The sequence below is a fragment of the Nilaparvata lugens genome, chromosome 5 (assembly GCF_014356525.2).
Source record: "Nilaparvata lugens isolate BPH chromosome 5, ASM1435652v1, whole genome shotgun sequence".
Taxonomy (NCBI): Eukaryota; Metazoa; Arthropoda; class Insecta; order Hemiptera; family Delphacidae; genus Nilaparvata; species Nilaparvata lugens.
The window spans coordinates 18,986,192-19,000,610 of record NC_052508.1 but is presented as its reverse complement, the minus strand read 5'-3'; the positions used below and the strand labels follow the sequence as shown (position 1 = coordinate 19,000,610).

Below are 14,419 nucleotides of genomic sequence, written 5' to 3'. Positions count from 1 at the left end.
TCGGACTCCCCGGAGGCATTGAGTTTAATTAATTGACAGAGCCTTCATGCATTACTGAGATAAACTCCATCAATGTTTGCGGGTTTATGTTGTAACAATGGTCATTTCTGAATGTTTGCATCGTTGCAGTTCTAGACCTGGCTTTACGACAGAGTGCATTCAGAAAATAATAGAATGTGAATACAAATGGGTGTGTTGAACTACACTTTACTATTAATAATATTGAAATTTCTATTCATCAGGTTAAGGTACTAGCTAACACGAATAAAACAATGGTTTTAACTAGAGTTATTACCCAATAATATAGTTACTGTAGTTTTAACTAATGTACCTAGAATACATTAGGTATTGTATATACCTTGGTTTTAACGGACATATTAATAATTGTACTATTTATAATCAACAGTATCTCCTCTCTATGATACTATCGAGTGCAAATATACAAGGTATTCTATATACCTTGGTTTTAACGGACATATTGATAATGGCTTTAATGGGAGTGCATTAATAATTAACGGTATATTTTCTCCATGATATTATCGAATCTAGTCACTACTGATACTATAACATCCTACATGACTGTAAATCCAAAAGTTTTGGTTGAATTAAGGTAACATCATGATAGGAAAACACTTTTACAAAATCAGTTTTCGCTGATGGTGGTTCAAAGACTGGACTGGGCGATTGGCGGAGCATGGAGTGAATACACAGCGAAAGCAGAGTTCCCGTGTTCGTCCACTTTCACGCTTCACTAGGTATATGTCCGGTAACGACTTGTGTCCTATAGAGACGAGGGTCTGCAATCTAATCGACTTTGACTTCTCACAGGCGAATTTCTCCCTGTCACCTGAAATTACTTGTCCTGCTCGATATAGAAGTATCACAGAAGTGAATAAAATGGTCATTATATAAGCCTAATTGGTGATTTATTTGTTAATAATTGGGGAGGTGGCTGTCACGGCTGGTAAAACTGTCTAGATACGCAGCACAGGTTGGATAAGCGCAGTGCATTCAGTCCTCTGTTGGATGAAAGGATGGATGCCTGCTTAAGGCCAGCTCCACTAATAGGCAGCTAAGATTTAAAAGCCACTTACCGGTAACACAGAATCCACCTAAAACTGTGGCCTTATTCATCATCCATCTTCAGCTTGAAGCTCATATGGATATCACTCTTAGCAAGAAATATAATATTTTCAAGGACCAATTCCTGGACAATGTTAAACCCAGAAAAATAATGATATGTTATGCATAGTATGCAAATAAAAATGACATCAATAACATTAGAATATTCAAAACACAATCATGACAAGCAACGACAGTTACTTGTTTACAGTAATGAGCAGTAAGTTACAGTTTTACCGTAATGAGCCATTTTGATTTTTCTAAATGAAAATTCTAAAAGTAAATATAATAATAAGGTTCACCTCTATGAATTTAGTAGGTGTATTACCTCACGTCTTCTCTAGTGTAAAATTAATAATATTCAAGATCATACAAATATCACAACTTAGCTGCTTACTCCAACCGCCATAAATCTTGAATAACCAGCATACTTGTTTCAATGTAGGCCTAAGTCATGATCACTTTCACATAAATGATGAGCACTTTTCCTTCTTGAATTATTTTTATTTACTTAAGAACTCTTGGTTTGTTGCAGGCAGAGATTAGTTCTTCAACAATTGGAGATGTGGTTCATGCTGTCATTAATGGAACTGATGGCTGTATCTTCTCTTTTTCTCACGCGAAATTAGGCAAGTGTCCCCGAAATTCATTATTTGTAAGAGGTAAAATTGTTTTTCCGATGAAACCTGTCAAACGATTGATATGATAAAACCATGACAGTTGATAATTTAATAATCACTATGAATTTTTCTCGTCAATACCTTGAGATAAAACTAGGTACTTCATAGATTAATATTTCATGAATAAACTGGTTTCTCAATGATCTTCACTAGACTAAATGAACTCTGCAAGATTTTACAGTAGCCTCTTAATCTATGAATGACTTCAATTCACATTAATTAAATTTCCTGGCAAAATTTGACGAAATCGGAAAGGAATAATATATTAATCTCTTCCAAATCCATTCATCAGTGATGGAAGAATATCAGAAAAAAATAGAAGAGACGTATAATTGAAGTGAGGTTCACATTGGCAATTCCACTATACTATATAGAAATTATACAGTGCAGTCTAGTTAGGTACCTACTTCAGATGATAATAAGATAAGTCTACTTTCTTCCAACTACTTATTACCAAGTATACTAAATATACTTATCACTTTTTATTATTAGTATAATGGAATTGATATTTTGATAACGTTAATTGAAAACATCTTTCAATTATGGAACGATTTTTTAATATTACCTTTAAAAATATTTTTCGAATAATTCCTTCAAACTTGACGAGTATGTTGTGCCACAGAGAGAAGATATGGGATATGGGATATCTTCTTGTGCTATATTTTCTCAATGGTAGTGCTTATCCCAATTATCACTCTATTTCAATTATTCATCTTTGTTGAACAGATAAGAGCCAAACCATGCTGGGCAATACCGCAGGCTGCGGTCTCATAGCAACGGCCATCACATGGCTGTACAAGGGGGTGTCTGAGCACAGGCAAAGGACCAAGGCCAGATTCGGTATCAGGGTTTCAGCCTTGGAGCTCACCAACAGGCGGAGAGATCTGCTCGCTTCTTATGCCAGTGGTGAGTAGGAACTCATCAAGTTTGATAAATTTATCTATTAGTATTGGAGTAGAAGCTGTGGTTGAGCAATTTTTATGTCTCAAACACCACATTCAGCATGAGATTCAAATTCAAATTTATTCATCCTTAATGATAATTACAACGTTTCAAACTAGATAATACATATAGATACTAGATACTGATACTACGTATCAAGAGGAGATATGAAGTTGGAGATGAAGATGGAAGGAGTTGAAGATGAAACTTATATATTTTATCTTCCCAATTCATTAGGGAAACTGAACTTTCAACTTTTAAAAGATTATGGTAATATTGTGAATGTAACATTTCAGCATGTAGGTACTTTTGTTCAACATGAATGCCCAACTCAAGAATGTACGTGTAATCTAATCAGGCTGAATGTTATTTGAGATTCACATCAATCACAACGCAAGAATATACGAAAGTTGAGAATTCAGTAAAATGTTCTGTCTCTAACTGTTTGTTCTAACAAACAAACTGAACTTCTTGAAGTAATTCAAATATTCAATAATGATCTGATACATTTTCATTGAAATGATCCACGTTATTGTAAACTCTGATGAAATGAGTAAGTTAGTTGAATATTAGTTAGGAGAATCACATACTGTGAGATAGAATCAAATTCATCCTATTCATCAAGTACCTCTGATGAGAGGCTTTGATGAGAGAACATGATGAACGCATTGGTCCCTCACAGTATGTAAACAGAGAAAATCTCCTCTGTGCTCGTATATACATAAATATAGACATCCCGAGAGGTGATCTCTGAGGACCATACTGATATGATATATAAATGTATGTCGCTTCCATTCTCCATACAACACAGCAACAGCAACTTGGAGTTTGTCCACAACCTCCAGAATTGTTCATGCATAGTTGTAAGAGCAGCGCAAACCACGTGGCCTATTTGCCAAAGTTGAGAGAGACCTTTCTGAGTCCACATGCAGGTATATTTCAAAGCTTTGACATTCATAATAGTTAATAATCCCAATCATATTATATATTTAAATTATGATTTGTGATTGTGAATGAAATAAATAAATATAAATATAATAATATAAAATGTTGTTTATCATCCTATTCAAAGCTCATGAACATATAAAAGTGTGAAACATGTTATATTCTGAGCTTCAACTGTAATTCATAACTATTCCAAAATTGATCATTGCAGATAAGGCTACTATCATATGGATGAAGATCTTTGATGGAAATGTTATTGTCTCGACATAGTTTTGTAGAAGAACTGTAATCATTTTTTTTAAATATTCCTTATATGTAATTTTGAAGGTCCAGCCAGCCGGAGTAGATTACATTTGATCGACCTTGGAGGTGGCGTCAATGTTGAGCAAAAATTAGGTAGAGGTGAAATGATTCTGCCTCCTTCTGCCATCGGCAATATCCTGCTGGCCATTCTCAATGGACACAAGCACCTTCCACATAGGTAACTGTAACGTTGCTTATTCATCCTCCTTTCAAATAAGACAATAGACTCCAATTAACCAAATAACATACTGATAGAGCAATTTGTGATAAGTACAGTGTTGACAAAATTATAAAAATAACTGATTAATGTAAATCAGTTGTATTTGAGGGGAACTGGTATTAAATTTTCTATTTGATTATTTCAAAGATTGAATATATTGCAAAATTTACTATAGCGTATATCAAAGTGGACATAAAAGCAAAGTATTTAAAAGTCTAATCAAGGTTTTGGGAAGTTTTCAGAGATCAGATAGTATTCGATAGAATAAATAATTCAATTTTATTATGGTAGAATATCGATAAGTAGTAAATAGGTTGTATTTGTGGGTAACTGGAATTGTATTTGCTATTTGTTCATTTCAAAGATTCCATTGATTGCAAGACTTCAACTATTAGCTTACATTACAGTGAATATTTAATTTCTACTGGATTTTAATTTTATTTTCAATGCTCTTTTTTTTACTCTTACTATCTACTATGTATAATGAACTATTGTAATTGTGTTGTTATGGAAGCAATTTTTGGAAGAAATCCTGTATGCTTCCGTAATGTTTTTCATAAATAAATAAATATCAAAGCAAAGTATTTCAATGTCTAATGAAGATCTTGGAAACTTTTCAGGGACCAGATAGTAACACAAACGCTTAAACAGTGTCTAGGATCGCTTAGATGCCAAGCTGTGATCATTGCACACATATCAACCGCTAAAATGCACCAGACTGATACAATAGCAACCGTACAACTCGCATCCAGAATACACAGACTGAGGCGAAGGCGATTCAAGGTAAGTTGAAAAAGATTTATTGCTGGGTGAGAGTTTATTCTGAATTTCAAACTTACAGATTGAATCCATATAAGGTTTTCTTTCATAAAAGGGCGGCAGAATGCATTGACACACAGATGAAGCCATGCTTTTGTGGGACTCTATTCCGAACTGATAGTCCAGCTATATAGGAGGCGTTCGACTTCGTCATGCGTCCCCGGCTTAGCCACGCTCTCAACACTCGATGCATACCCATGAAACTGCCTAGTGTTCACCGAGGGAAAGACTGCTATCCAAATGAAAAGAAACTTGCTTCATTCTACTCATGGTACATCAGGAGTATACTAGTCTACTTACGCCATCTGGAGTACAGATAGTCTGCATACTTCCATCTTAGTGAGTCACCATGGAGAAGAGGTGTCTCTCCACCCCATAAGTCTGTACACAAGGCTTCTGGGAACTTTCCACCAGTGACCCTCCCCAACGCTCCCCGACACATTCACTGCCATACATTATTAAACAAATCAACCAATTCACATAACTAATAAATTGAAAAAAAATTGAATAACTTTCAATAATATTGATACCCATACCTGTCATCAATATTATAGCTGACAAATCATTTATTATTGTAGAAGGCCAACAAACGTAGAATTGATTGTTTGTGAGTTCGACTGTCTAAACATTTAAGAAAGATTTATAGACTAGTTTGAACGATATTCAATTACATTCAAATCAATACGACTATCTATTTATACTCTTAAGATGTCTATTGTACGCATAAATCATTATTGATCTCTAGTTGTAAGTTTTCAATGTCAAGTTTCCATGCAGCGTTCCGATCGTGCCCATATTCGACTTTTCTGTGGGGTGGATTAGTGGTAGTGGTGGTGGGACACATCACATGACGGATGTGTGCAACATGCACCATTCTAGGCCGTTGTCATACGTGAATAGATCGGAGTAGGATCGCAGCACTGCATGATAAGTTACGTACCTATAGACTTGAGCGCCACGAACACGCACATTTCACTTATCATCAGCTGATGCTACTTTATCTGTACCTCACTGTTTCTGTACAATAACATATATTATAATCAGCTGATGCAAAGTGAAATGTACGTGTTCTTCGCGCTCAAGTCTGTACACTGCTGCTCTGCATAAGAGCTACTCAGTTTCCGTGGGTCAAAATCGATTTGATACCAGTTAATTCGTCATTTAAACTGATCAAAATTGATTTGAGACGAATGTTTGTTTGAGGTGGGTCACCCGTCACAGGCGGACGACGCGGAGAGGAGCCCAGTGGAGACAGTGGACCCGTCGAGCAGCGAGCAGAGTGCTGACACCGTCATCTACGTGGGCCCCGGCGGAGAGACAGAGACCGACGGCGAGCATCCTCCCATCTACATGTCTCGTCTCCTCCCGCCCGGATCACCCCAGAGGAGCATATCCAAAAATTCAAGCAGGTATTCATCCGTATGATGTACAATAGTCATTCCACAGGTTGTTGATGGTTCATTAGTTCTTTCTACATAAACTTTCATTCGCTTCATTTTACATTCCATACCTCATTTTGTATACCTACACGTTACATTTACAAACACACACTACATTTTAGAAGACTGAACCAAATATCGACAACCATACAAAATCATATTATAGGGTTTTATTGAGGTTTTTGATTCTTGACAAGAGCAACTACCACATGCTGATACAAACAAAAATACAGAGTTCATGAGCGATTCAAATATTGAAGGTTGAAGGTTCACAAGAATGAATATTGACTATCCACTTGATCAATAATTATTGTATAGCATCTTTTTCTAATGCTTGCTGACATACTTAAATCCATAATTTTGAAAGCGTAAGTCGATATCTGGATAAAACCTTCTACTCGTCAGGATTAATTCTAGCTCGAGAAAAGTTGATTTCAAGACGACAGCAACTATTACGATATAGTTCTAATTAGTGAGAGCAGTGCTGTTTTTGTGACGGTACGCGTCGGTACGCCGTATCGGAACCTGCCGGACCAAAATATTTGAATCTCTCAGATCAGTTTCAGAAACACTTTTGAACTTTTCTTTGCTTCCAAATAGCTTTGAAACCCCTTTTTTAGGCAAAATTGAAAAGTTTTCCCGGGGGCAAACCCGGAACCCCCAGGAACGTTGTTCACCGGAACCTATACAAAAGCAGCACTGAGTGAGAGCATTATTATAACAGTATTTTATTTTGTACACACAGAGAACTTAACATTGTGGAGAATGGTTCTACTCCGCTATGTAGGCCTACTGATGTACTGATTAACAAGAGAGTATTGATTTGTGAAGCATTTGCGCCATTGTGTTGTCCCATGCTCTCATCCAATTCTAAGATGGAAATCTATTTCAAATATGAATGAGTCACCATAATCGCAATTGAGACAGTTTGCAGAGTATCTCTGTTCAAAGTTCCTTACAAATAATTGTATATTCATATAATCAATAAAATAATATGGGAAGTAATGTTGGAAACTTTCCTTCCTAATCATTAACATATAAATTACCCAGTGTATACCTCTTTTTCCAGCATCTTTCAATCAATGAAGAGTATCAATATAGTTAATACATTTCGTTTAATGTCGTAGATCAACGAAATCGTCACCATGCAAGTCGAAATCGAAGCCGCTTCTCGACGGCGGCGAGGAGCAGTGGGTGGACGGGCCGAAAATCTCGAAGTCGCGGCTGGTGGAGGCCAGGAACCAGCTGCTACAGAAGGACAAGCGGGGCCACAAGGAGATGTGGGTGGACGGCCCAGCTAGCCATGTCATGGACTTCTCAAAACGCAGCATGATCCGCAAGTGGGTGGAGAACCAGACGATGCAGACGCAGAGCAGGCGCCGCGATAAGGAGAAGGGCAAGTACAAGGAGATGACCGTGTTCAAGACGTGTGAGGACCGGGGCCGCGCCAGTGGTCAGGAGGACAGTGCCGCTGAGGAGGAAGCGCCCGTCACAGCTACGGCCACCGAGACCCCGGCTGCGCAGCGCAGTGCGGAGATCGGCAAAGGTCAGTGTCGGCTCACTCTTCAACGCACTTCAGCACTTTTCAACATTAAACGCAAGAAAGCATTAATAATATTATATTAGATTACACTTTGACGTGTCATATACTGCGGGATCATTGCTTCCTTTTTAGTTTTTTACAGTTCCATATTATGATGAATTAGTAAAATAATGTGAAGTAAAGCAATGAAGTAAATGAAGTTAGTATTATTTAGTTGGGTCGCCGTCTAGGTGTCACCTCGACAACCTGTCACCTGATCATGTTGACTATAGGCGACAACTTGTACGATTGCCATTCCCATATTGCAGAAAAAATTAAGCTCTTCAATCTTCAATATTCGGCAGGGATTATTGAAAATAGACAACCTAAGCATAAGAGGGTTTCATGTTCTTTAAGATGGAGAATAAGAGAAGATTATAATGAAATATAATGGCAATTACGGGTGTCTATAAGTGAATATCGGGGTTTTATCGCTATATAAGATTTATTACATTATACTTACAGTTATTAATGATATGTCAAATGAAAGAGCAACTCAAACAGTTCTATATACAAGCTTACAAGTGTTCTATGTGAGCACCATTTGACACACGGCACACATCAAGTCTATAGCCGAGTTCTTCCCAAACGTTGAGTAGTGTGTCTTCTGTAATTGTTGCAACAGCTGCTTCAATCCTCTTTCGTAATTCAAGGAGGTCAGCTGGTAACGGAGACACATACACACGATCCTTGATGAAACCCCAAAGGTAAAAATCGCATGGCGTTAGGTCGGGTGACCGTGGAGGCCACACATAGCAAGCTCTGTCATTGTGCCCCTTGCGGCCAATCCAGCGGTCGGGTACAGTTACGTTCAACCAATCGTCGCGTACTTCGTTATGCCAGTGAGGTGGCGTACCATCTTGCTCACCAACGAACAAAAACTGTTCGAGTTGCTCTTTCATTTGACATATCATTTGTAACTGTAAGTATAATGTGACAAATCTTATAAAGCGTTAAAACCCCGATATTCATTTATAGACACCCGTGGCATTTTTATTTATTTATTTTATATTTTATTAATTTACAATTTTACATTAACCAATGCACAAATCAAATACATGATTAGAAAAGGACCAACAGGACTAGCCCAAAACTGGTCCCTTTCCGAATTTTGATAGTAGTAAGTTAATGTCTAATTTTATAAGATGAACTAAAAAATTTGATAAACTTTTGATAAAAAAACACTTTTAGAGTGGTAGCACTTACTTTCTAGCAGCGACAACGTTTCGACCTGTTGCTGCTCATTTTCAGAATGAGAAATTTCCTCAGTCTGAAGATAACTAACCATCAACTGTTGGTTTGAGTAAAAACCATTTTGAGTGGAAACTGGAAAAATTTCTATCAGTAATGACGCTTCGACCTGTTGTTGCTCATTAGCAACAACCAATGTTGCTCAAGATATCCACAAGACAACAACAGGTTGAAACGCCATCACTGATGAAAAGTAAGTGTGTCATAATTTGACTGTATGGTAAGAGGTGTTTTGTATTGAAAGAATAAGACGTTGATGTTGTCAATATAGTGGTATTGACAATATTTGTTGTCACTTGAAAAGTGTTTTTAATCAAAGTTTAGAATAGAGGAAAATAATGGATTTACAGCCAGCACAGTGATAAGTAAGCTCTTGAATAACTGGAGAGTGACCCTTAAAGTGATTGATGTACTAATTTTTGTTCTATTTATTTGACAGTGGTGCCAATACAAAGGCTGCAGGCGATTGGTCAAGACATGCCTGAACCGGAGAAACCGAGCAACGACAATCATGAAATAGAATTAGATAATGGAGACGATTTGGATGAGAAGTCAGACACGTCCTCTGATCAGAAAGAGATAATGTTGGATGTTGATGAAGACATCATAACTGACGAGGATGACGAAATAATAATAGTGGAGGAGCCAACTGAGCTTGTGCCGATGCAAGACTGTTGCTTACAGGTATGCAATATCATAAATTAACTAGACATTGGATGTTGATTAATTCGAGATAAAATAATATAGTTGACATGGTTACACTCACTGTTGTAAAATAGTAACAGAATAAACTCTTTGCTACGCTCTCTCCAAAAAATTCAATCTTAAATTATAAATCTCTTATCAGAAATTGAATTTTTTGAATCTTGAAAAAAATGTCAAATTCTATAAACTTTACTGAAATGGTTTGTTGACCATATACTAAAATATTCAAGTACTTCGACTCTTTATTATGTTAAATGCATAATATTTTTATGACAGTACTGTCTACATCCTTTTATAGTGAGATCCACGTTATAATGGCAGTGTAGGAAGATAGGAGAAAATGATTGCCAGATCTCAGCCTTGTCACCCAAACAGCTCATACTGGCATATCTGATTAATTTAACTGTTCATTATTGTTGTTAGTTAAAACTGTTCATTATTATTAGTTTAAATTTTTTTTGTCAAGAAAATATATTTTTTTTGAGATGTAATAATACATTTTCATGATTGAGATTAAATATTTTGTCAATTAGTTGAATGTCTACATTGTTGATAATCGATGTGGCAACATCGCAAAGCGTGAAAGAGATAGTGCCGTCTGCTTTGTTGGATGATAGACAAGGATAGCAACACCATTGCAAATAACACACTGAAATTATAACGCGGACCTCACTAATGTGCTCAGGCTTCTCTGAATCTCTTTTCCAGACTGGGAGTCTAAATTCTCCAAACACAAGTTGAACTGGCTTACTATAAAACTACTGTCAAATCAAATCGTGGCTACATGTAGCCTATTCAATCAGAGGTTTGCTAGATTTTATCTAAAAGCATTCAAGAAAATTAAAAAATTAGATCCATGATAATAAGCTATAAACTTTATTACCATCATGATTCAGCAAAAGAGAATTTATTCTTGAACAGTTCCTTTAAGCTTTTAGGACTATTGTTCTATATGGAATTCACAATTCAAAATTTGAAAATAGTAAGAGCAAGGTAAAACACAACATAAAGAAAAATGGTTGAATAGCAATTGAATTGTTTATTTAATAAAGACTCATTATACATCATTCATAAAGTGTAAATTGTTGTTCATTTCTATTAGTTCTAGTACTCAATGTCCAAGTATCATTAGATGTTTTTCTACGAAAAACTAGACTCTCAAAACAATTATATTTGATGTTTCTCACAGTTATTCCAAGTGATAAGATTTTTGAAATCGGAAATAGGCAATTAAAATTATTGGGGCCAACTAGTTTAGAATTAAGAACCGACTCAACTTTATTAATTTTGAACAGGTAACTGAGGAGGACATTGCGCTGAGTATGGGAGAGTATATTGAGAACCCGCTTCCCGAGGTGGATCAGGAGGATCATCCACTGAAACTTCTGAGTGAGGAAAATTTGTCTGTTATGTCATCTTTGGGAGGTATGACTAATTTAACTTTATTATTAACGCTTACGACAACACTATAATATAGTATATAATAGAGTTTATAATATACACTATAATAAACATATTATGTTTAATAAGCAATCTAGATGTTCCAAATCAAATGGGGTGGAAAGTAGAAGGAAGCGGTATCATTCAGTTACAGTCAATGTGGGCAAAATTCACAAGTGTTGTATATTTTTTTAATCATGTACTGAATACTGAATTTGTAAATGAAACTTTATTTGATTTGACTTGATGCTTACATGCATTATCTAATCACTCTTAGAGGTTCCTTTTCTGATACACTCTACCTTAGCTAATCCACTATGTTTCTATGTTTCAATCTTTAAACCTAATCTAAAACGCCTTCATCCAAGCATAAAAGTTGACTAGCTATTATTTTATATAAGACAATCTTTGAGAAAATGTATGGGAGACAGTGAGAACAAAGACGTAATCCCTTAAAACAATAAAATAACGTTTCCTTTTCTTCAATCCATTAAAATGTCAATCTTTGAAAGCGACTTCAATCTTCTAGCATGAGCTTCAAGCAATATTCCAATATTGTTATTTATAGTACATTCATTGTTTCACTGCCTACTAGCTTGTGTTAAAACTTGTGCGCTAGCCGGCAATTCTTATAAATAACAGAGTAATATTTTACATAATATAAAGAATAAGATAGAAACTCCAAAAGTAAGATAAGTCTTGATCAACTTGGAATAATGAACGATTAATTTGTTTTAGAATAAAAATAAAAACTGAAAATACAATGTGCTGGACCCTGTTGCATTTCATGATTTCATTTAATTTTATTGATGTCATGCATTGTCACAAGTCGCATAAATATTTTATGTGATACACGTATTTTATGTGTTCCAGATCAAGGACGTCTCGAGCGATGGCAATCTCTATCAGACCTCTGTCCGCCGGAAGACGACACAGCGAGCATCTTGAGCGAACCGCTCTACCACTCCGACGGAGTCTACTGCCAGAATTGCCGACTGAACATCACGCCGTCGCGGAATCACGTGCATCTCAACTCACTCAACAGACTGAGCAAGAGCATTTCCCTGCTGAGGCACCCGGATGGATCCTCCAACCCCAACTTGTCCAAACTGGACGACGGCTGGAGCAAGTCCAATGAGCTTGATTTGGATCACGACAATAAGTTCAAAGACGAGTTCGATGCTTTGTCCATTCCACCCCTGCCGCCTCTGCAGTCCACAATGATCAGCTTATCAAGTGCTGGGTGAGTAACTATTCATTAAGGCACTAATCGGTGCAATGAACAATCAATTAAAAACAATTATAATAATTTTATTAAACAGCAATTCAAATTAAATGCTGTAAATCACCCCGAAGACTTCTGCTACTGCAAATATTGACATCAGGATAAACAGCTAGATGGAAATTCGTTTTAATTTGGATTTTCGTATAATAATTATTATTCTTTCATTAGCATATCTCAGTAATTACCATTTGTTACAATTGTGTTTTTGAATCCCAATTTTATATGACCATAAAATATTTTTGAAATCATCCTAATATTATATTTTTATATGACTATTTAATAAAACCGAGAAACAAGAATTGGTTGTTACAAAATTATCAATCACAAGTGTAGCCTACTAAAAACGTATACAATTGGCATCAGGATCTATCTACTCTACATTATATTCATGGATATTGGAAAATACATCTGTATTGATGAAGTATGTGAATTCACTTCACTTCATAGTTATAATTGCAATGATTATAATTCCTTGACTATATTTTCATATGAATAGCCTCATCTAATTCAGTATCAGGCACACAGGTGATAACGGTCCTGAAATAAGGATACCTAATTTGACTGTTCTACTCCATTCTAGTAAAAAAGCAGGATACGTTATGATTCTGAATCATCGTGTGCATCAATAATAATAATCTATAGTTACTCTGTAAAAAAGTCTTAATTGATTTCCAGAGTGATGAATAACTGAATCGCTAGTAATAAAATCAATTCACTCAGTTTCTTAATAATATGATTTTTTCTTGTTAAGAGAAGAAAATTATGTGCCTCACTTTTATAACAGTACTGAACCTATTATTAAAGTTCTTTTTTATAATCATTGATTGGAATTATTTTTTCAGATTCAAATGCACTGGACGTTCTTCGAAGCCATCTCTATGGCAGGTCTAAACCAATCACAGTGCATAGAAATAGCACCAAGACGGTGATCGTTTGAAAGCAACACATGTTAATCTATTATCAGACACCAACCCTGCCTTATCAGTTACACTAGCACATGTACATTGTATGAGAGGAACTATGTCTATAAGATTAAGCAGTTTTAAGAATACATAAATTAAATTATTATTGTAATTAAGGAATTGTATTCTACTGCTTGCCACTGACGTCATGTTTACGTCACAAGCGTTCTACCAATGGCAAATTTTTATGCAAATTATTACATCGAGATTCCGAGAAGCAAGGTCTAGCCTAAAAGCTTAGAGAAAAGAGCAGCACTTCCCTTTTGAAATCCTTACCGTGTAGATCTCTTTTTATAGTTACCAAAGACCTATTTGTAAAATTTCTTGTTCGATTTTTAAATGTTTTATTTGTGAGCCGATATTTTAGGCCAATCTATTTGTTATTTATAAATTTCTGTTTTCATCAATCGATAAATTAAAAGCTTAAAGTAAATTATCCCTTAATTAATTCGGTGAAGGAGATATTTAAATTAAAATTCCCCACGTGCTGAAATTGAAGCCTGGATTGCCGCCGATCAAACGATTTTTGATCTAAAGAAGAAAACCACGACTACCAAGGAATTTCACGTGAGTTATAAGTCATAAGGGGCCCCAATCTACGCTTCGAAAATATTTCAGTGCAGAAAAACATAAATTTTCCTTCGTTAAATTATTGGCCACGCCGACAAGCGCTTTAGCAATTAAGAGTCTAGAATTTATTCATATTAAATTTATAAGAATTTGT

General features: G+C 35.8%; 1 protein-coding gene across 1 annotated transcript; it reads left to right on the top strand.

Moving 5' to 3' along the window:
• Nucleotides 1-656: 656 nt before the first annotated feature.
• LOC111055442 (kinesin-like protein CG14535) lies at nt 657-13,658 on the top strand. Its single transcript, XM_039429404.1, has 10 exons — nt 657-729; nt 2,529-2,708; nt 4,017-4,170; nt 4,833-4,995; nt 6,235-6,440; nt 7,598-8,016; nt 9,743-9,987; nt 11,304-11,433; nt 12,322-12,691; nt 13,576-13,658. The coding sequence occupies exons 1-10, from the start codon at nt 657-659 to the stop codon at nt 13,622-13,624; spliced, it is 1,989 nt and encodes a 662-aa protein (XP_039285338.1). The 3' UTR covers nt 13,625-13,658.
• Nucleotides 13,659-14,419: the final 761 nt, after the last annotated feature.